Consider the following 24749-nt stretch of genomic DNA (forward strand, 5'->3'; position numbering starts at 1 on the left):
CTTCAAAGGTTATTATGCTGTTGCTTATCTTTTAGAGCAGAGAGGAAGTTCTAAGTTCAGGTCCACTTTAACCAGTACACTATCCAGCCACTCAAGCCATAAGACAGAGTACTTAGCAGGGTCAATTTGTACTTTCTTTCTAATCATACAGTTCTTGTTCATCAGTTGTATTGGATTAAAAGACAGTGGCAAGCTAATGGCCATAGACGTGATGGGATCCAGCTACACAATCCAGCTTGCTTCAGTTTGTATTCAGTCTTAAAGTGGATCCGAGATGAACTTTTACTCATTGCATAATTGTGTTCCTTTCCTACTGTTTATAGGGCATTCCTTAAGCCAAATACTTTTTTGTTTTTGTTTTAATACTCTAATTCCCTATAAACTAAACAAGCCACGCCCACAGGTTTTCAGAGAGCCAAGGCACTTTCACACAGTAGCAAGGGCTCATTGGAGCTCAGTCTGGGCAGGAGGAGGGGGAGGTATTACTAGCCAGAAATTTCAGAGGCAGAGGGGAGGAGGGAGGAAGGGGGATTCGGTTTTTTTTGCTCAAGATACAGATAAGCCTGTCTCTGTGTAATGTTTACAAACAACATGGCTGCTGTCATTGTATCACAGGAAGAAATAATCATATTCTATTAAAGCTGTTTGCATCTAGATTTGTTGTGTAAACTATCTAATCTTTAGATAAGATATATAGACAAGTTACTTGTTATAGTTAGTTTTTCATCTCGGATCCGCTTTAAGGGTGCAAGCTCTGTGAGGATTGTGGAAAGGTTAGCAAAATAGCAGTCATGTGATTGTAGTCTCGTGGGGCACCTACAGTGCAACATTCTTGCAATAAATCTAGGTAAGCCTAGATCACACAGGCTTTCTATGGCCTCCACTGTTGTCATATGAGGGCTAAAGGCTCCAAATGGTTTTGACAGTCACTTGTATAATCAACAAGCGTTTAAATTTCCCGTTGGAACAGCTTCACTCAGTGTAGTCCCTCATTTATTTGGCAGTTGATGTAATAACTCAAGATTCCTGCCATTGCCCCCTTCATCCTCTTGATTTATTTTCACACAACAGAAACATTTCGGGTCTTAGTGGATGGGAATCTGTTGATGTAAATGAACTTTATAATTCTTAGTAAAAGCTATGTTTTGGAGTTTTGGGTTTCTGAAAAGGCCACGAAGGCCCGAGTCATGGGCGGCTGCAGCGCAAGGCGGGCATCTGAAAAAGAAAGATGGGTTGCTAGATATGAAAGAGGAGGCTAAAAATCGGGAGTAACACATGAAAAGCGGAACTGTATTGTCTGGAGGGCATTGGGTGCACCCTTGGAAAACGTAAGGTAACTTGAGGAGCCATTTCTCTATAGCTGCAATTGACGTGGTGTATGTGGCAACAGTGTAACTTGAAGGAGGGCCTTGGGGGGAGGGGGGGGGGAGTGAAGGGTAAATACATGGAGCCTTCATTTTGTTAGTGCATTTGACTTTCATCTTGTAGTTTTTTGACCAAAGTTTTGTGTTTGTGTAAAACCAAATAAAATTAGTTCAAAAAAAGGAGGAAAAAAAAGGAAAACTGATAACCAAGGGAGATTTTAATGAAAGAAAGGGGCTGCAGTACATGGATGGAATGCAAGAGTGGGCTGCGCATGGAATAGGAGGGGCACTACTGCACAAGAAAGGGGAGCCACCACATACTTGGCCTAGGGGCACAAAAAGTGTAAATCTTGGAGGAAACTACAGACATTTTTGACGTGAATGTCCACCACTCTGATTCTTCTAATCCAGTCCTCCAGAATGGAAGTCCTCACTCAATTGTGGCCCAGCTCAAATTAATTGATGGGACTTAATCAGGAAAGGTGTGGTTCATTACGAAGAACATATTTCTCCATTTCTCAGTCCATCCTGAACACTGGCATGGATATGTCCCTCGAGGACTGGAGTTGGACATTCCTGTTCTAGTCCACTTACCCTGATAAGACATTGTTATGTAATGCTGGGAATACAAGGTGAGGTTTAGTCAACTTACTGTCCAATCTTATTTTCGATCGATTTTCGGATTGTTTTTCAGATCGAATTTCTTAACTTTTCTTATCAATTTTAATTAACTTCTATGAGAATTCGATCAGAAAAACAATCGAAAATAAGATCTGACATGTGGGAAATTATCTATCGAACCATCTATCTGCTGAAAAAAACGTATGGTGTATTCCCAGCATAATAGAGCAATAACCTGATTTTAGGCAGTATTGGTACTTGTTGAGGTCGGTGTCAAGCCAGGTAAGACCAATATTAGTATTCCTGAGGTTACGTAACCAGGTTACTGAAAAGAGTCCAGTATTAGATTTACAACAACCCTAATAAGATTGGTCATGCACATAAATACTGACCCCATCAACGTGTCTTCTGTATTGCTTAATCTGCACATACACCATCATGCACATAGATTTTTTGCATTTGGACTTCTGTATTGATTTGTAATGAATTCTTGTCTGTTGTGTTTTGGTTGTTTTTTTCCTGACTTGACAGTATGCAGGTTTTCTCCACTGGAACCCCCTCGACAGACAGGAAAGAGAAAGGTCGCATAAATATATGCATATAATTAGCTACAGGGAGATAAGCCGACTATAATTACTTCCTCTCACCCACTGTTGACTAGACATTTGGGCAGCAGTTGTTAATTATAAGCGCTCATAATAGATTCGCCAGGATGATTTGCTGTGGTTCATAGCTTTAATGGGTCTAACAAAATTAGGAAATATTTTGTTGCTGGTAAATATGTAATAATACATCCATTAGAGGAATTCAGCCTAATCGTTGTTTTTTGTGTTTTTTTTTGACAATGGGAAACGTACGCTATTCTACGAGTTAATTACTGGCTTTGCTGGATATGATAAAACGGCGAAAGAAAACGTTGCTTCTATTACATGTACGCCTGATTAATAATATCTGCTTTATCCAGCGCTCAGATGATCAATATTGCATTAGCTAGTCTAGGAATCCTCGTACAAAGAAACTCAATACTCTTTTGTATTGTGTTGGGTTGTCTTTTTTTTTTCGATGTACAGCAATCTTAACGAGGAACCGTAACCAAGGATTGAACTTCATCCCAATCAGTAGCTGATACCCCCTCTTCCAGGAGAAACCTTCACCTTTTCTCAAATATATCAACAAGGGGGTCTGTATGGCTGATATTGTGGTGAAACCCCTCCCACAGTGTGATGTCATGACCATGGTCCTGACAGTTTGCTGTCTGTGAGTCTTTGTGGGAAATAACACCTGTTTCCAACTGCCAAGCAAGCAGTATCTCCCTCTGTGCATATGTATATCTTTAAAAAACACAACCTTTTAGCCTATCGCATTGTTAGTGGGTGTGGTTATAGATAATGGCAGTCTGCCAGTAGTGAAGATGATTACATGCTAGCTCATTGTATATCAAATAATATGAACAAAATACATGGCGAATGTCAATCTTTGCTTGATCTCGCTTCTATTTTTTAACTTCTCACTTTGCAATGTATTGATTGTTTCCCCTTTTCGCTAAAGTTCCTCTTCAAGTAGAGAGAAAGACAGACAGAGAGAGGGAGGCTGTGAGATGTCCAGGGGGCAAAGTCCAGACAAAGCGAAATGTAGACATCCCAAATAAGTCCTTTAGAATTATAAGCCAGTGAGTCATGAACACTCTTCAATTGCAGCTCGCAGGCCAACAATGTCCTTCTTGTTTCTCGTTCAATGCTCAGCTTGTTTTTATGTCAAAGGAGGCACCTGAGTTCAATGGCTGCCCTTTATTGTTTAAGTGGTTTTTCAGACTATTTTTATGGTGGCACCAGGAATGTTTTCCTCCAGTGGAGCATAAATGCTGAACTCAGCAACTCAAGGAATGAACGTCTACTGTTCTAGAGCCCATTCACACTATGCGTGGCGCAGAGCAGTACGAAGCATCGCACATAGTGGGAGTTAGGCAAGAGTAATAGAAATTGCATAGAAAACGTCCTGGGATGAACGTTCCAGTGTTTCTCCAGAGCTGCCCACACTATATGGAACACTCTGCATCCTACATCAGGCTTGTCCCCACCATCAACTCACTCAAGCAGGCCTTAAAGATCAACCTGTTCACCATTGTTTACCCACCATATTCATAGCTGCATCCTCCTTCCTTGGGCATACACCTCTCCTCCCCCATGTGTCCCACTCCACCGCCCCTTAACTTTGTTAGCCTATTTGACATTGTCCTTCTCCACATTAACTGCTCTTCTCCACCCCCATATGGACTCAGTGACTTCTGTGCTGTATTTATAACTACAGTTCAGTCTACGTACCATTGTTTATTGTTACATCACTATTTTGTTCACCATTGTTTAACACTGTAATGTCCCTGTGTAACAATGTTTAATGTTGTAATGTCTCCCTACCTTGTGTACTGCGCTTTAGGTTGGTGTTTTATAAATAAAGTTTTATAATGATAAATTCCAGTGCAGAGTCTTGTAGAGCAATGCACTGTTGTACTGCTGCACATATTTTTGCACACTGTAGCAGACCGATCTAGTGACTGGGGCCAGCATCACTATACATAGCAATACCCCATAAGGCAAATTGTTGTAGTTTAACTCACTGCCACTTGCCTTGATGGTGTTAACTGGCTCTAAAAGTGCATAGAACTGTAATAGAACCTGTTCCCTCGGGTGACACTTGAGGGCTTCATGCTGTACAGATGCGTGATGTATCTTGATGTGATGGAGGAGGGTGGAGGGACACGTGGTACATGACAAAATAGGAGGGGTAGGAAGGAAGAACAATGGCCTTGGCCAGTGCTCGATCGAGATGATTTAGCAGCCTGGACCAGGGCCCGCCCTACACACGCTACATTCCTGGCAGATGTCTAGCCTAGGCTGTGGAGTGAGCAAGCGCTTTTCAGCTGCGGAGAACATGTAAATATAATAATCTGGTAGAACCATCGCTAAAGCTTCATACACACATATGAGGCATGTCGCTTGGCGGGGATAGGTACACAACCCCCCGGATGACATTTCAGGGCTTAGCCTGTACAGATGCATCACTAACCTGTTCTGTTGCTATGCAGGATGGGGGCAGAGGGCATACGTCGAAGGGTACAGGCTAGATTCTCGGTGGTGGTTGTGATTGACCCCCTCAGCCGAGTTACACGGCTTTACTGTATATCTGCTTGTGGGAAATACAGGTGATCCTGGGAAATTCAGAACTTTTCCCTTTTCTCTAAGCAATGGCAATTTCATAGGTGCCCAATAGGAAAAAACGTTTAAAACCAGTTTAAGAAAAATAGGTAGAGTTCAGGGGCAAACCGAGGATTTTCAAGAGGGGTATTCCTGAAAGGTCTCCCTCAGCCACACACAATACAGTATAATAATACGGTAGGACATCATGCCGGGTACACATAATGCAATTTCCCGTCCAACTGAGCGACCGACAACGGGATCGATCAGGAGCAGTGGTTACAGATAATAATGAGGACAGCTGACATTGCTAATGAAGGGAAAGTGAAGCATTCACCCAGCAGGGGCACAGGGCTGTGCTCATACCTGGCTTTGAGCTCTGTAAAGTTCCCCAGAGCTGCTCTTAACTGTAGCAGGAAAAGAAAGGGGGCAGTGCTGTGTGATGCAGGATACCTGCAGATATTCTGGTGTTTCAACTTATGCCTGTCCCCAGACACTGTCCCAGACCTGCTCTGAGGGGGGATTCTGGGCAGCTGTAATGCCCCCCTGCGTTTGCCTATGGAGTTGGTCCTACCACTCCTGATGAATAAGGCCGGTGTTGACTGGAAGTTTACATTTATTAAGCGCTAAAAAATGGACAACACATTTCGCTGGACCCAGGTCTGTAGAATAGTAGTGCCTGACAGTTTGGGCCAGCATAGGGGGGAGCCTCTATGGTCTATATACAATAGTAGGGCCTGAGAGTTTGGGCCAGCATGAGTGAGAGCCTTTATGGTCTATACAATAGTAGTGCGTGATAGTTTGGGCCAGCATGAGTTAGAGCCTCTATGGTCCATACAATAACAGTGCCTGACAGTTTGGGCCAGCCCAGCATAAGTGAGCTCCTCTATCGATTTTCCGTTTCCTTATCCTGGGCTGAATACAGAAGCAAAGCTCTCCCCTGCAGCCCTTTTACAGTAATACTAAGAAATATGAGCCCCTTTATCTCTTATTTGTGCTGCCGTGTGACATAAAATGTCTGTTTTGAAATCAGGTGTAGCTTACAGCATGTAGGCTCCCATACGGTCTATATTTGTCCTGTAATAACTTTGAGTTTCCAGGTAGATTTAATATAGAGCATGTGTTTCAAATAGCAGTGCTGATTCAAGGCAACAATCCCAGTGGTAATTGAAGGCCTCTTAGCTGTGATCAGTTTCACAGAAAGCCATTATCTTGTTTATGATCTATATCGTTTATTATTGCTCTCGAGCAGTGAAGATTGTCCTGTCTTTTGTGCGGCATTGTGCTGACATTCTATGAGGTCCATCAAAGGAGGACAACTCATATCTGTCTGTGCAGCGATGGATTGAAAGGTATGGAGAGGGAGATAATGTATCAGTAGGAGATACTAAACGAAAACCAATTGCACAATTGCTTCAACAGAGATATGATGGAGAATGATACTTGAATTAAAGGAACCACATCAGTGGTCAATGACTACTGCATTGCAGAAAACAATCCATACAGAACAATTTTTTGAAGGTTATACGTTGCATATGTGTATTTTTACGGGACTTAGGACTTCGGTCTGCCTGAATGGCCTGTAATTTTCCTTGATACATGGGCCAGGCATGCACAGCCTTGTGTAAGGGGTCAGTTAAAGCTCAAGTTCTCAATACATGGTAAATATACACCTGGACACTAAAGCCTTGCCCATAGGCTAGATGGTTCTTGGCCAGGGCGACCATTGAGTGATCCGGAGTGCCCGACCATTATAACGGAGTGCAGGCTGAGGGCAATGTTCTCCTGTTTAAGATGGCCATACACTGGTTGATTTTTTTTTCATTGATGTTAAGGCGATTCAATAATTTGATTGAAAACTTCTAGAAACAGATGCCGCAAACAATTACGTCAGTCATGCCAGATAGAAGTATTCACTCAATCGGCAGTGGGTCGGGAGCGTGTCGCTAGCGCCGGTTGATTTTGTGAAGAACGACGTAGGACGTGACTTTCTCCCATGCAGGCACTTTGTCCCATGTCTTCTCTCCACCACCGGGCGCACCTCCCTGTCTCTTTTCGCCCAAGGCGCCTATGTCATGTCACACACCATAGAGTCCAAACACTAGAGACCTCTAGTGGTCATGAAAGGTTGGTGCCACGCTGCCCCTATTACTTGGCCTCTAGAATTAGAATCTAGAGAGAGAGAGACAGGGAAGAGCGCCTGGCATTGGAAGGACGTCACAGGAGGAAGTGCCAGTGGACAGGTGAGCGTATTTGTTGTCTACACCGCACGGGCCGGGGAGGACATAGATGGGGAGACCTGGCAGGCAGCACACCCATTTTTTAAATCAATTTCATGATGAACTCTATTGACAATCTGTGTAGGCAAGACAAACATTTTTATTGCGCTTTTCTCCTGGCAGACTCAAAGCACTTGAGCTGCAGCCACTAGGGTGAGCTCAGTAGGCAGAAGTGTTAGGAAGTCTAGCCCAAGGACTCCTTACTGAATAGGTGCTAGCGTACTGAACAGGATGAACTGAGAATTGAATCCAGGTTAGAGGCAGTGCCCTTAATCGTTACACTATCCAGCCACACTGTGTGGAGGAACACTGATCTGAGTGGGATCTGACTGTTGGCCACATCGCCATTGTATGGTCAGCTTTACACCTACCACTCCATCCTGTTCTGTGCTGTCCCTCCTCCCTGCTCTAAAGCAAAAACATCCACCTTATCATCCCTCTGCTGAAGGGCTGGTAACATCTGCAGGTACTGAGTATAGGGGTATGGGCTCTTTTTGTTTAGTAATCAATGGCAGTGATAAGCTTGTATTTTAAAGCAGGATTGTCAGCCATAAAATCAAATTCCATTTACCCACTGTTCTGTGTGTATTATGCAGTCTACAACCTGACTCTGTATTGCAAGCATTCCAATATAATCTTTAATGTTTCTGCTGTAATAAATCAGCCCGGCTCTATCCAGTGGCTGGATGGTGTAATGGTTAAGGGCCCGTGATGAGCGAAAATGCAAAAATTATTTTCGCCGAATTTCGCCGAAAAAAGCACTAATTTAGTTTTGACAGGCGAATTTTCGATCTAATATTTTTGCGTAAATTTTCGCCTAATGCCCGTATTTTCGCGTTAAATTCGTAGTTCATCACGTACGTATTTCCGCGTAGTCGTAGTACCGCTATGCGAAGCTTCGCCCGCTACGCGCAGTTCACGTATGTATTGCGAAGTCAACTACGCATGCAGTAAGTGCATCTACACGTATCATTGCGCATGCGCAGAAATACTAATGCCCTTCTATACGTATATAATTCCGCATTGGAAGGTGGAATGTACGCATGTATTAGCGGATTATTGCAGACATTTTTCCGCATAAGGGCATAAGCGTCCGCATACAGCAAAGGTTCTTCAATTTTCGATGCTGGTCGAAAACACGAATATTTCTGAAGATTTTTGCAAAAATTCGCCGAATTCTAAAACGGAATTTTCAATTCGAAAATGACTTGGCGAAAATTCGCAAACAACACTGTTAAGGGCTCTGCCTTTGACACAGGAGACCAGGGATCAAATCTCGGCTCTGCCTGTTCAGTAAGCCAGCACCTATTTAGTAGTAGACCTTGGGCAAGTCTCCCTAACACTGCTACTGCCTATAGAGCGCGCCCTAGTGGCTGCAGCTCTGGTGCTTTGAGTCCGCCAGGAGAAAAGCGCGATATCAATGTTATTTGTCTTGTATTTGTTACATTGCAGATGAGAAGGAAGCTTGTTATCTCCCCTCCCACATTACTGCTCCGCACTGATTGGCTGAGGGTGGTTCAGTGTGAAGCTGCAGAAATACAATCTATGCTGTGTTTACAAACCAAGCTATTTATGACAGTGCAGTTTCTAGGAGAAACACAAGAGTAAGGGAGGAAATTACATCAGTATTGGCTTCAGTCAGAGGCAGTAAAAATGGAAAATGCCTGAAACAGTTTTCTTTTTATTTACTGTATAAAATTCATTAAAATCAAAATGTGGACAGTACAATACATATGTTATGTAAGTAGAACAAGTTTTTATCTACTTATATGAGTGGTTTTCCCCCTGGGATCGTATGGCTGTTCATGCTGCTTTAAACCATTAAAATAGTTAATCATAACCGATTGCATTATTGAATAAGGACATGTTTTGTACATTTACACTGCACTACTTTTACCCTCATCGTGTTTTTTTCTTTTTTCTTCCCTCTCCTCTGACAGTGGGGCCTCACATCGGACGATACTGCGGACAGAACACGCCAGGCCGCATTCGCTCCTCCACCGGAATCCTCTCCATGGTCTTTCACACCGACAACGCCATCGCAAAAGAGGGCTTCTCTGCAAACTACACCGTGTTACAGAGCAATGCAGAAGAAGGTCAGTACCGCATTATGGAGCTGCTGTCATCACTGATGATGTTCTGCTGCAAGGATGTTCTGCTGCACCACCAGGCACATAAAACATTCAGAAACCTCTAAATAAATCACATCTCCTGCACAATAGGATACTTTATGCTGTATAACGAGAGTCCACTTGTTCCTGTGCCAAGTACACAAAGAATTCAGATTTCTCAATAAAACCCGATGTACTCAGTTAATATTTAAGATGATGTCCACAAGATAGATGGAGGCGGGTTCTGTGATCAGTAAGTGACGCATTGATTTCATTGTACAGTTAGATTTGTTGCGGTTCTGAGCCTGGTTCTGACTTTAACCAGGAAAAGTGTAAAGCGGACCTGAACTCAGGACTTCCTCTCTGCTCTAAAAGATAAGCACCATCATAATAAACTTTAGAGAAAAACATTTCTTTGTTACAAGTCCTGCAGTGTGTCTACTTCCTGCTTTCATGGAAGCAGGAATAGGGTTAACACCCTGTGTTTACAAATTAGCAGCTCTGCTGTGGCAGAAGAGATTTCTGAGCTGACACAGCTGAAGAGATGAAATCACAGGGGTGATAATGCAAGAGTTCAGCTTCCCCCCCCCTCCCCCCAATTCATGCTAACGTGAGATATGGGTGGCTTATACCAAAGAGTTGGGACTAAGCTGACTGGGGTTCTGGATAAGCAAGACTCTGGCTCAGGTATAAATAGTATTTTGAATGACCAGTAATTAATGTACAGGGCAGAGCTTGTATTTTCTATGGAGTGCGGAGCAGGAAGAGAAGTAGGACCTGGCAAGTGGTTCTTGTTCTCAAATGAAACAATTGCCTCGTTCAGCCATGATTAGGTATCATAGCAACTATCAGAGGTAAAAGAGACTCAGTTGTGATGAATAGACATCTTCATAAAATGTCAGAGGGTCAGAATTTCTATAGGAATATAATTTATAGTACCATATATACTCACAAGCAAGCCGACCCGCATGTAAGCCGACCCCCCAACTTTCACCTGAAAAAACAGGGAAAAATGATTGACCCCCATATAAGCCGGGGGTAGGAAATGCTGGCCGCCTTATTCCCCTAGTGTGTCCCAGTATAGCTAGTATAGTGCCCAGTATAGCTAGTATAGTGCTCAGTATAGCTAGTATAGTGCCCAGTACAGCTAGTATAGTGCCCCAGTATGGCTAGTATAGTGCTCAGTATAGCTAGTATAGTGCCCAGTATAGCTTGTATAGTGCTCAGTATAGCTAGTATAGTGCCCCAGTTTAGCTAGTATAGTGCTCAGTATAGCTAGTATAGTGCCCAGTATAGCTAGTATAGTGCTCAGTATAGCTAGTATAGTGCCCCAGTTTAGCTAGTATAGTGCTCAGTATAGCTAGTATAGTGCCCAGTATAGCTAGTATAGTGCTCAGTATAGCTAGTATAGTGCCCCAGTTTAGCTAGTATAGTGCTCAGTATAGCTAGTATAGTGCCCAGTATAGCTAGTATAGTGCCCAGTATCGCTAGTATAGTGCCCAGTATAGCTAGTATAGTGCTCAGTATAGCTAGTATAGTGCCCCAGTTTAGCTAGTATAGTGCCCAGTATCGCTAGTATAGTGCCCAGTATAGCTAGTATAGTGCTCAGTATAGCTAGTATAGTGCCCCAGTTTAGCTAGTATAGTGCTCAGTATAGCTAGTATAGTGCCCCAGTTTAGCTAGTACAGTGCTCAGTATAGTGCTCAGTATAGCTAGTATAGTGCTCAGTATAGCCAGTATAGTGCCCCATTATAGCTAGCATAGTGCCCCAGTATAGCTAGCATAGTGCCCCAGTATGGGTAGGTGGGTGGGTAGGTGCTGCCCCTCCCCGCTCCCCCCGCGGCCGCCGCTACTATTACCTTAGGCGGCGCCGCTTCCTCTATCCCCATCCTGCTCCGGTAACTAACTCATTCACAGCAGCGCGCCCCTCGCTGCTGTGATGATGGAGGAAACCATAGAGAGCAGCTTCCTGTAGCGGCGATGCCGTTACTATGGAAACCGCTCTCTATGGTTTCCTCCATCATCACAGCAGCGAGGAGCGCGCTGCTGTGAATGAGTTAGTTATCGGAGCAGGACGGGGATAGAGGAAGCGGCGCCGCCCAAGGTAATAGTAGCGGCGGCCGCGGGGGGAGCGGCAGCACCTACCCACCCACCTACCCATGACTCGCAAGCAAGCCGACCCCCCAACTTTTGGGCCACTTTTGGGGGATGAAAAATTCGGCTTGCTTGCGAGTATATACGGTACTTCTAAAGTTAGTTGAAACAAGGTGGGTGGTGGGCCCTTTGACACCCACTAGGCCCCAGACACCTGCCTAGGCTGCTTGGTGGATGATCCTGCTCTGGCTGCAGTAACACTACAGAAGATTTTTTTTTCTTTTTACAAAAAAGAAAGTAGTATTTTTTGGGGTGGGGAAGACGAACTTAAGTAGACACTCTGGAAAAAATTCAAAAATTTACACCTCAAACTTAGTCTAATTCATATATTTTTCAGCTTGCACAAAGCAACACAGCACATGTGAGCAACACAACTCAATACAGTTTATGAAATCAGAAATGTTTTACTCTTCAGGAGTTTCTCATGAACAACAACTGGAAGAAATTAAGCAGCCATTTGCCATTCTGCTGTACTGTCAGGGAAGAGCAATGCTCTGACCTCCCTGCAGTAGGTGGGATTAGAATCCATAATAAATGTAATGGCCGGACAGTTTAACTTCAAAGCGTTCATATGCGACCCTAATTGCTTGAATAACAGCATCATATATTACTTCCTGTCGGTGGCAGGAAGTGGGGTGTCATGCTTGACAAGCCCGAAATTCACAAAAGGATAATCCTTGTCGTTGAAGACATATTTTTAAATAACAGCTGACATATGTTGGTAGAATTTAGGGGAGGGGGGAGGATATTACTGGAAAACAAGGCTATACGTTTATAAGCACAGTATTGCCATCGTTAGGACACCTGCGGGGACATACTGGGAAGTATAGCATAGAAAGTGCTCTGTTATAAGGCCTGATGAATGTACAATGTGTTTCACAGCATTAAAAAAAAGTATATTTTACCTGAAGAAGTGATCTTGACTCACAAAACACGTTGGCCATATGTAGAAGCTTTCCGGAGGCGCCAATAGAATAAAAGTCACTTAAACGAGCTTAAAACTGATGGGGCAGTGGTGGACCTATCCCATCCATGCGGACAAAGCAAACAAAGGAAGGACTGTGGCATCAACAGTCAAACAACAATTTATTTATACTCCACAGTAAAAATAGGCAACACGTTTCACGGGCTCAATCCCGCTTCATCAGGCCAATCAAAAAGGAACATACAGCTTATCAGCATCAAAACCACACTGAGCGCCTCTGTCGTTGGCCATATGCAATTAACTTTTTCTCCCGAGTTTTCTCCTATGTAATATTTTCACACCTTCTCGTAAATGCATGTTAAACCACCAGCAAGCAAGAAAATACTCGAAATAATTTTAATAGTACTTTTCCACTAACTTTTGGGTACTTTTTCAGTTGTAAAATGCTGAAACGTTATCTTAAATAGAATATGAAAACTATCTCCTGGGAGATAACTCAGGAGAAAAAGTTAATTGCACATGGGCCATCCTACTGCAACTAAAGTTTGTCCACCCTGGACACCTATCTTAGCCATGATACCCGGTACCTCAGTTTCAGGCTGTTATCCCATGCCATGTTTTTATAGATCCTCTAATTCTTCTTTTTCCAAACCATAACCACTCACCTGCCCATATCAAATTGGTTGCCTGAAAACGGTAATTAAACAAAATTACTCTGCTCATTTTGTTTACTTAATTTCAAGAGTTACAGATTACCCAGCAAGCTCATGGTGAGTCAGAACTCCTAGGAGTGTGTAAGGTTCTGAAATAGGTCAAAAAGCCTCCTTACTAAAATGCTATGTAAAACAGAAATGTGACATCTTAAAACAGAAGGTATTTGTGATTATTCAGGTTGGAGTGAGCATTTGAGGTGTCCCACAATGCATCACTGCCGAATATGCAAATCTCTTTGGTGAAAAGCTATACATACCTCCAGAACTGCTGAAATGCAATGACGTGTCAGCTTCGTATTATTACAGAGCCAAACTAATCCAATATGCATACAGACTGTTTTGGATTGGTTGATCCTCATCAGTGCATGGCATTGATTAATATGTCTGCTAGGAGTTCTGGTTCATATGAGCTTGCTAGGTAATCTGGAACTGGGTGTTTCACATACTACCTCTTAGATCCATATTAATCCATGCCATGCACAGATAAGGGTTTTTCCTCTGGCTCGGATCCTCTTTAAAAAGGCATTTTATTGACAAGGTTTGAAAATATCACCTAGGTGAAATCTTGGGAGAAAAAGGGAATTGCATACGGGCCAGAGTGTTAACTGTATTATGTAACACAAACACACAAGGGCCCATATGCAATTTACTTTTTCTCCCGAGTTTTCTCCTAGGTCATACATGTCACACTCCAGCCCGCGGGACAAATCTGGCCCTCAGAGCCATTAAATTTGGCCCTCAAGTGGTTTCCCCACTTTGCATTATGTTTGACCCACTCTAGACAATCAGGGAAGCTATATTGGAGGTGAAGCCCTAGATCACCTGGGAACCATATGGGGAGGGGGGAAGCACTAAACACCAGGGAACTGTATAGGGGAGGGAGGGGGCCACCCGGGAACTTTATATGACCAGTAGACATTGAGGTTGGCCCGTGACTAGGTCCCAGTGTACAAGTTTGGCCAACTTTGTATTTGAGTTTGACACCGCTGTCCCAGGTGATATTTTCAGACTTGTCAATAAAATGCCCTTAAAATCACCAGCAAGCAAGAAAATACTTAAAATAGTTGTGATGGTACTTTTCCACCTACTGTTTGGTATTTATTCAATTGCAAAGTGCTGAAAAGTTATTCTACATGGAAGATGAAAAAAATATCTCCTAGGAAAAAACTGAGAAGAACAAGGGAATTGCATATGAGCCCATGTGTCAGCACTACATAAATGCATAGTAATATAATATTACTAATATTAATAGTATTTCTTTCTATTGATAGACTTTCAGTGTAAAGAACCTCTCGGCATGGAATCCGGGGATATCATATCAGATCAGATCACCGTGTCCTCACAGTACAGCACCAATTGGTCAGCAGAAAGGTCTCGATTAAACTATGTAGAAAATGGCTGGACGCCCGGTGAGGACAGCAATAAAGAGTGGATACAGGTACGGGACAACAGTTACCTTAAAAGTGGATGCTGAACTATAGGAAAGCTATACTTGTAATGCTGCTGAACCTATTTGTTCCATATACACAGCACTCCATGTATAAGAGTCTATATCCTTTGGGAAGGGATTTTTCCCCCTCGCTGACGCTAGTTCCCTTTCATAATAGGAAATCCTGTTCTAAAATTAGTGTAGCCCACAGCAGGGGAGTATTACAAATATAGCCAGACTAAGGTATGCGAGTGTCACTAGACAACCTACTTACAATGCAAGGCTGTTGATGTCATTGTTCTGTCAAAGCTGATCTCTTGGCAAACAACTAAATACAAAGCTGAAAATACTGTATAAAGCGTGCTGCTTGCCAAAAGGTTTGTATCTCTGTCCAAACAATCATATTGGGCAATGATGCATAAACCTACAGTAATATTCCCGTGAGCAGAGTACCTGCAGTACATGGATAATGCACGTGTTGCTATGGTAATGCACGTTAAGTCATGTGGGTCACCATAGAAACACTCATGTTAGCCATGTACCACGGGCTGTAAACCCGGGCTGTACCCCTAGCTGCAAACTCACTACAAAAACACTTTTTGTTCGGGGAACAAGGTCTTATTGTGGTCACCTATGGCAGCCAGGCTGGCCACGCCCCTTCCCATAATCCCCTGCACTGCATTTCAGGAGGAGTGGTTAGTGGCAGCCATAGCAATGCTCCCTGCTTACTGAGCAGCTGTGGTTGGTCGAGGAGGAGAGGGGGTAAACTTAAGCTGGGGCAGCAGGCATTTTCCTTTTTTTATTTTGTAAAAAATGCAGAATTTGTGACAAAATCTAAATAATTCAGAATAAAATGCACATTACAAAACGTTGCCTGGACTATGCAAGTGTGCCTGAAGAGTAGCTTTAAAAAAAGTTCTCGAGTTCCCCTCCTCTTTTACTGATGCCACTAATCACATTGCAAGACCAACAGGAAGTTTGTAGTGTGAAAGGCGGGGCCAAGCTTGACCCGAACAGGAAATGTTGTAGTTTGCCAATTAATTCAGTATCATATATCTCCTGTCCATCCTGTTCGTTGCCGATTTCACCAGTTTCTAATCATGATGAATACATAAAACTTCACTCAAACTAGGACAGCTAAATCTAAAGTAGTATTTGATATCTCTGTTTAAAACAGTATTCTTAAGATGTGTGGTCCTTAAGGAGCCATTCTATAAGAAATAAGAAAGCCTAATCAAGGACAGATTCATTAGAAGACTGGATTGGTGCCAGTGTGGAATGATGCCTCTGCATCCTTGTCATTGTAATAAGGTGCCTTTTACTGCCATAAAGCGTTACACAGGAAATTACTCAGCTTAATAGATGTGGGTTAAAATGTCGGCTCTGATTAGTGAAACTGAAATGGGCAATAAATTGTAGAATATTTTTTATAGTTATCTTCTGGCATATAGGTAAAGTTATGTTTTGTAAGTAGTAACTTGAATACTTAGGGGAACGTTGTCATCTCCCATCATGCTGCTGGTCTCCGGCACAAGCCCGGAGACTTTGAAACAGTTTCTTTAGTAGTGGTGGGAACTCTGGCTGCTGTTAGAGCTGAGAGGCTATAATTTTTGTTCTCAACGTGATTACAATGTATATTTAATATATGTTAGCACTGAACACTGGTTTCTTAGCACCGAGCACTTTGTCACCTGACGAAGCCCCCATTTGAGGGGGTGAAACATGTTGGATGGTGGGAATTTATGTGTTATACAGTTTTTATATATCAGTGAGTGAGAGGGGGAACAATCCTAGTTATGCAGTTGCATTAGGAAAGGGTTGAGAATGGTCCTGCAGGGAGAATTCATGGGAAAGCACAGGAATATTAGGTGATCAGTTTGTACTTCTCTTATTGGCTAGTCACAATCATCTGATCATGTCTCTGGTTTATTTTCTGTGCAGCTTAATTATAACCAGCCAATCAGAATACAAATTGCTCACCTGATAAAACTGACCACATGTTTGTCCAAGTACTCTGCTTATAGGAGAATATCTGTTAGGAGTGTCTTGATTATGTATTGCCATGGTGAGTCGGACTCACCAAAAATCAGCTGAAGAAAGAGAAACAGAGATCTAGATCTGGCTATACATTATGGAATGTTTTAATACATTATGGCCCTTACTTAATTCAATTTTCAAATATCAATAAATGTGATATTTGCATACCTTATCAATAAAATTCCATTTAAGTCACAAGCAAGCAAGTAAATACTCAAAATAATTTTGACAATACATTTTTCACCTACTGTTTGGTACTTATTTAATTGCAGAGTAAAAAAGTTACTTTAAACAAAAGATTAAAAATTATCTCCTAAGAGAAAACATAGGAGAAAAACGGAATTGGTTTAGGCCCTAAATGCTTGATTCCAAAGATCAAACAAAAATCTATGAAACACTAAGGCCTTTGCTGAACTGATTTCGGCAAACAAACAAAAAAATCAATTGAACAGTTAACAGAAAGGTTCATCAAAGGGCAGTAAAGGGATTGACATTCCCTGATCAATTTTTAATCAGAGAAATATTGATTGTTTTCTAGATCGAACATGCCTGTCTTTACTTAATTCTATTATCTTGTAAGCTTCAGCTCGTATCAGGCTGCATGGACCGCAGCAAGGTTGTCTATTCACTACCCCATTCAGGGCGACTAAGAGAAGCTGTTCTATTACAGACCCTACGTGCGTTACTATCCGATTTTCAGAACGCATGCATTTAGCTGACGATTCTCCGATCACAAGTCCACTGTGATTATAATGTTAATCTCGGTGCCCCATTTCCACTTATACACACAAAGGAGGGTCCAGGAGTGTATAAAAACATATAAAAGAGAAAAGGGGGAGGCGGCTTACCTCAATAATGACAAATTCATATATAGAAATAAAATTGATTTTTTTAATAAGCACAGGCAACGCGTTTCGTGGGTCTCTCCCACTTCCTCGGGTCAAATAAAGTGTCAAAGGGTTTCAACATCCAGGTGCAGAGCTGTTGCTCACGCTTCCACATATTTCCACTCACGTTTTCATAGTGCATGCTGCATCTCTCCTGCATTTGCATTTAGGTTAAGGCCATTTAAAATCGAATGTCAAACCTAGTGCTATGTGTTTTTTTTTCTTGCAATTTTCCTGTCTTAAAGGACATCCGAGGTGAAAATAAACTGATGAGATAAACAATTGTATCTACCCTTCTTGCCCTATTTCATACAGCCTTATCAATCCCTGCCATGTACTGATGAGGACCAAAAGTCCGAAACAGGCTGTCTACATGTGGGTTTGATATGGCTGTGTAAAACTTAAAGCTATAGGCTTGCTATACACCAGCGGTTCTGGATGCTTGCTTGGCTTAACAAGGGCAAAAAGGGATAATTTGCATATTTAGTAGGTGTGCATTGTGGGTAACCACAAATGTTCATTTCTAACTGAATTATTGCAAATTTCCTTCTGTTTTAAGAAGGCAATTACACCAAGCTTCTTCTCCTGAAAATGACTTTTTTTGATATCCCACAGTTTTATCTTATATTTGAATCTACTTTTTAAGTTTTTACTTTTTCATTGTCTCCGCTCAATGACACATGCATTGAAGAATGCCAGAGCTAAAATCTATAAACTGTTGACCCTTTTTATCTCTTTCCTGCTCTCAGAAGCTATTTACTGACAGGAAAGTGTTTTATGACTGTAATAACTTATCAGTGAAGGTTATGCTATAATCTGACCTAGTCCCGACCCGGACAGAAACTGTCACTTGCATACTTGATTTTTAACTCTTTCAGGCAGAGAAAGAAAAATAAAGGAACTCAGCATAGTTATTTGTGTGCTTGGCACTGTACATACACATGTCTATCTCATCATGTCACATGTCACCTCGGGTATCCTTTAAGAAGGCATAATTATATCCTAGCCAAGAGTGACTGTTCTACATTATCTAGTGCTATGGGGCTGCTGGTAGTAAGTTATCTTTACTTTCTCATCTACATGCATCTGTCAGTCTATAATATTGGCACATTCTGAAGGCTATTGGCAGGCTTCGTGAGTGTGAGATATTTCAGTCGGTGCTAATCAAGAAGCACCAATTCTAAAAATATGCTGAAATCTCAGAATGATGCACAAAGAAGATATTGCTGAACACGAGAAGGCAGTTCCCGCTGAGAGGCAATGTGCCAAGCCGTTACAGTGAGGGATATTTGCATATTACATCACATGCATGGAATAGCGGATGCAAAGGATATTTTAATTAAGATTTTTAATTTAGGTGTTCCCTGCTGCGGCGTTATTACAGTAATATCTTAAGAAACTGTCACGGAGGATAATAGATCTTCGGCGACCGCTATGTACGATTGCGGCAGCCAGATAATATACGGTATCTGTGCTTTTCTCTCCGAAGGCATCAGCTCATTTTAAAGTTTCAGGGTTCCAAAAATAACTCTGGTTTGCAAAAATAGCTTATTATGTTTCAAAGTTTTATAATATTGTTGGGTATGAGTGATTCTGGTAGATTGGGTGCCAGGACCCAATAAGCTGAGTACTGGTAAAATGTGCTGACCCATACTTTATTTTATCTATGTAAGGGGTGGCAAACATTTTTAGGCCAATGGCCATATCGCCGTTCTTGAGAGTGCTAGGGGGCCAAAGCAGCGAAATTAAACACAATTTTTGCTGATTGCCGTTAGGTGCACTATGCCTGTGACATTTTGTCAAATAAAACATTTCCACGGAAAATAGCCTATATACCCGGTGCAGTCAGCACAGTTTCAGCTGCTAATCAGTGGCAGTTACTGCTGCTGGCACAGTGGCAGCTGTTAATCAGTGGCTTTTACTGCTGCTGTCACAGTGGCAGCTGTTAATCAGCGGCTGTTACTGCTGCTGGCACAGTGGCAGCTGCTAATCAGCGGCTGTTACTGCTGCTGGCACAGTGGCAGCTGCTAATCAGCGGCTGTTACTGCTGCTGGCACAGTGGCGGCTGCTAATCAGCGGCTGTTACTGCTGCTGGCACAGTGGCGGCTGCTAATCAGTGGCTGTTGCTGCTGCTGGTACAGTGGCAGCTGCTAATCAGTGGCTGTTACTGCTGCTGGGGCAGTGGCAGCTGCTAATCAGTGGCTGTTACTGCTGCTGGGGCAGTGTCAGCTGCTAATCAGTGGCAATTACTGCTGCTGGCGCAGTGGCAGCTGCTAATCAGTGGCAGTTACTGCTGCTGGCACCTGCATGCAGCACCGCAGCTATGGCTCACATGAATTAACAGTTGTAGAGAGCTTTGGGGCCCCCAGAAATGGCTCGATGAGCCGCATTTGGCCCCCAGGCCGGACTTTGGGAATGCCTGATCTATGTGATGCCACTTTCTTCAGTGAAAATGGCGTATCTCCCTCATTGATTGTGTAACTGATCCCCTTAGCGCTAACCACTTCCCCGTGTGTCTACCCCTATGCACCCCTTAGGGCTGTTTTCCACTGAAAATCACAATCATGCTGGGATTCGTGTATCTCCCATTTTCCATTACCGCCATTCCTCAGGTGTACGGTGCACATGGGGTGCATTTTAGATTTCCAATAGTAGGAGAAAAAACAGGCGAGAAGTTTTTTGAATTGCCGAATTGCAAAAAAAATGCATAGTGGAGCAATCGCTATAGGAATTTCATGTGTTTCTATACTTTGTATAGGAGGCCAATCGCATGGAAAATGCAGCAGGACCCATGATTGTGATCTGAGAAAATTGCGTAAATGCAGCACACTAATGGAAACGCTGCCACTCGGTTTACTGTAGTTTGGAGTGTACCTAGCGTTTTGTGATCCCATTGCAATTGCAATCAGATAGCAGTCAGATTACAAAACACACTCCGTGGAAAATAGCCCTAAAAATAGCTTAGGAAAACAAACGAGAGAGTTAAGTATCTCAGAAAAAGCAAAGCATACTTTTGTTACGGTACCGGACTTGCGGCCTTGTATCTACAGGCAGAACTTCCTGTAAACTCCTCCTCATTCAGCGGGGAATATCTGACATGCCTATCGTAAGTAGGCTGATGGAGAATTCTTCTGTGCTGCTTCTGTCTGCTAACTTGTCTTCTGCACATCAAAAATTTGTTGATGTTCCTTCCCAAACACTCATCAGCTCTGCTCCTCTGACATAACTAATGGGCAGTCAGGTTGACCTCTGAACTACGTCAGTTTCCAATGAGAGGAAATGGCACTTGACACAAAAATGTTAAGGCTTCCGCTTGTTGTCTTTAAGAGGAGAGAAAACTGGTTGGTTTTTATATATGCAGTATTTTCGGTGTGTATGCGCTCTGCTTCCTGTCTGTTTGTAGATGTATGTGTGTATGTTACAGGAAAGCTTGTTTGGATCAAATATAGACTTGGCATTCTTGTTGGGAATTTTATCGGACGAGGAACTCCGGCGGCTCTTTAGCTGTAACAGCCTGACGGGGTTCCAACTCTGCAAAAAGAACTTTGTTGAGGATACTTTTGGAGGATTTGTCACACTTTATTCTAGGACAGAAAGCACAGGAAATTCTCATAGCTGTACAAGACAAGACAAATAACACTTATATCGCGCTTTTCTCCTGGCGGACTCAAAGCGCCAGAGCTGCAGCCACTAGGGCGCGCTCTATAGGCAGTAGCAGTGTTAGGGAGACTTGCCTAAGGTCTCCTACTGAATAGGTGCTGGCTTACTGAACAGGCAGAGCCGAGATTTGAACCCTGGTCTCCTGTGTCAGAGGCAGAGCCCTTAACCATTACACCATCCAGCCACTGCTTACACCATCCAGCCACTGTAGATACAGAAAGCAATGCAGGGCTGGCATACTTCAAAGACTGTGTCATTGAGCATAGACAGTGAATCAATAACAACTTAAAAAGTAGATGCAAACATGAAATAAAACCGTGGGATACCTCAAAAAGTCATTTTTAGAAGTAGGAGGATAGATACAATTGTTTATCACGTCAGTTTATTTTCACTTCTGTACTCCTTTAAACAGTAGTAATTACCCAGTGTCCTGTAGATCATTCTGGCATCAGTAGTGTCTGAATCACCTACTTGAAACAATCATGCTGTTACGGTAATCTAGTCCTGATTTGCATGCTGAGGCGCTACACCTGCTATTGCTGAAATTCTGTCTTGTCCCCACTTTTATTGCCTGATGAAGCGGGCTGGGCCTGCGAAACGCGTTGCACTGTTTTGGGGTACTAATTAATAAATGTGACTACTATTCAGACAGTCTTTCGTGTCTGCTTTATGGAGGTAAGTCCACCACTTCCTCCCAGCAAATTTTAAAGTTTTTATCCACTTTTATCCTGCTGGCGCCTCTGTTCTCCTACTGCTATACCGTGTCCACCCCTGGTGGAGGGGTGATCTACCCCCTTTCGCATCTACAGAGAGCGACTTCTTATCCCTGAGTGAGGACAGGTCTAATCTCCTCACCTGCCTATACAGTGGTTGCCTGTGTGGTAACCCATGTTTGTGAGTATAATTTTCTCACGATAACCTTTACTTCATTTATGCTTAACATACTACACTATATTGGGCTCTCGGTTTCTCTACACTTTATGATTTGCATGCTTGTTCAGGGTCTATAGCTAAAGGCTCATACACACATGCAACTATTCTGCCAAACTATCGTCCAAACTTGGTCTGTTGGATGATAGTTGGGCATGTATACGTGTGGCCAACAACTAGACTAGCGACTGATATCAGGCAGTTTGCCCAATCCAACTGGCAGATCACCTCACACCACTGTAAGCAATTCAAGTGTGGCTTGTTTAGGGGCCACAGAGGGTCCCCTTCATCAGATAAAGTGCAGACATCTGATGAAGGGGACCCTCCGTGGCCCCGAAACAATTGTCATGTTGTGTATACAATAAAACTGCTTGGAATATTGATACTGGTGTGCCAGCCGAACTTGAATTGCTTATACTGGATCGATGTTGCTTCTGCATATTGTGCAATCCATCGTTCTGCTTGTGCGTACGGTATCCAAACGAGTTGGTTATTCAGTTGATTGGTGCACTAAAAATACAAGCCGTGCAATCGCTTGGTTGTGTCAGTCATGTCGTGGAGTTGGTCGTGCATTTTATTGGACGTGTGTAGGAGCCTTAAGGCTCAGCAGAACAGCCAGGCAATTTGCATTGTTGATATGGAAATAAATATGTCAGCCTCCATATTACTTTCACTTCAGGCGTGAAGGAAACCCATGCGAATATGAAGAAATGATATAAATGCCATGCAGATAGTGTACTTACAATCCTCTGCTTGCAGTACAGATCTACAAGGCAAGAGGTCCACCCCTGGAGTCACCTTGCTCCTTGTTAGCTTATTAGCTTTTGCGTCACTGCCGAGAACTTGGGTAAACATCTCTGCTGCTGCATTGAGTGATTTCAACAGCTTCTGATCATCAAACGCTATCCAGTTTTTCCATTAGAGCCGGTCTCTTCTGCCGGGAGATGGAACAATTTGGAACCAGGCAGATGTTCTATTAATATAGTCTTTAAGGTTGATGGAACTGGAGCAGTAGAAAAGAAGGTCACAGCCTCCCCACTCTACCTGGTTTTCCTACGTCTGCCGAGAACCTATTTCCCCCGCTCCTCTTATGATCTCCTAATAAGAGTGCCTTTCGCTCCATTTTACCAGCCGCCCATTAATAATACACACGCATAAAAATTTAACACACATGTCCGGGCTGGTCTACATTGAAGATGACAGCTGAAGAAGTAGTTAGGGAGACGGGGAATCAAGAATAACTTTGTGCCGTATATCTTTCTTGAGATGCGCACCACGAAACACTTGAGAAACCGCATCGCAGGACTAACTGTAAACACCGCCCTGCTTCAAATGACCGCGATGAACAATCAGAGCCTCTTCCAGCCCTCTATACATATTCCAGCCAAGGTCCTGAAGATCTGAACACTATGCTGAAAACATACAAAACATTATGCTTGTTGTATACATAGAACTTAACTTTTAATAAATAAATAATTAAAACTTCAGGTCCGGCTTGTATTGCCTATGTAGTTTCTCAACTTGTGAAGTTAGAGGTAAAAGATATGTAAAAACACCCTATTATGATTGACACAGCCTCAGTATTATGGGTATGTCTATCCCTTTAAATCACATAAAATGAATGCATATTCAAACACAACACCACCCTCCACCTATCCCAACATGTTTCACCCCCAGAACTTATGGGGGCTTCATCAGGGGACAATCAAAGTGCAGTAGTGCATAAAGTGCAAAACATCAAATTAAAAAAAAAAAAAAATCCTTTGGCTTGTATGTATGGCTGTGAGGCTATGTTATACTGATAATATGAATGTTTTTTAATTTGATGTTTTGCACTTCATGCACTGCTGCACTTTGATTATCCCCTGATGAAGCCCCCAGAAGTTATGGGGGTGAAACATGTCGGCCTAAGTGGAGGGTGGTGGTGTGCTTGAATATGCATTGATTTTATGGCATTTAAAGGGGGTAGCTATCCTGCTAATACTGAGGTTATATCAATCCTGATTAGGTGTTCTGACATATTCCTACTTTTTTTTTCACATGTTGAGTAACCACATAGGCAATGCAAGCCGTACCTGAAGTTTTAATTAATTATTTATTAAAAGTTAAGTCTTAGGTAGCTCTGTACAACAAGCATAAATAGTGTTTTGAAGGTTCTGAAGACTAGGGGTGAAAAGGACTCATTCGTCTTTGCCAGAAATGGTGGTATTCAGCAACGATTAGTTACTCCTGGAGTCAAGGAGCGGTGCATGCAAAATCTGTGGGATGTATTGGAATCAAACGACGTGTGTTTCTTATTTATGAAATGATTCCTCGCTGTCAGCATCTGTGCCTCTGTCTCCGTCGCGGGCAAAACGCATTGCTGTATAACAGAGCTCATCTAGACACGAAACAAACCCCGGGCTCGCGTGATAGAAAAATACAATCTGTTTAACTAGAAAAACGAAA

General features: G+C 42.7%; 1 protein-coding gene across 1 annotated transcript in view; it reads left to right on the forward strand.

Annotated features, from left to right (window-relative positions):
* Positions 1 to 24749, forward strand: part of NRP1 (neuropilin 1) — a 250074-nt gene that overhangs the window by 123961 nt on the left and 101364 nt on the right. Inside the window, exons 5-6 of the mRNA XM_068235766.1 lie at positions 9396 to 9551; positions 14630 to 14796. Coding sequence (XP_068091867.1) covers positions 9396 to 9551; positions 14630 to 14796 — 323 coding nt within the window. The remainder of the gene's footprint in view (positions 1 to 9395; positions 9552 to 14629; positions 14797 to 24749) is intronic.

The sequence above is a fragment of the Hyperolius riggenbachi genome, chromosome 5, assembly GCF_040937935.1.
Source record: "Hyperolius riggenbachi isolate aHypRig1 chromosome 5, aHypRig1.pri, whole genome shotgun sequence".
Classification (NCBI taxonomy): domain Eukaryota; kingdom Metazoa; phylum Chordata; class Amphibia; order Anura; family Hyperoliidae; genus Hyperolius; species Hyperolius riggenbachi.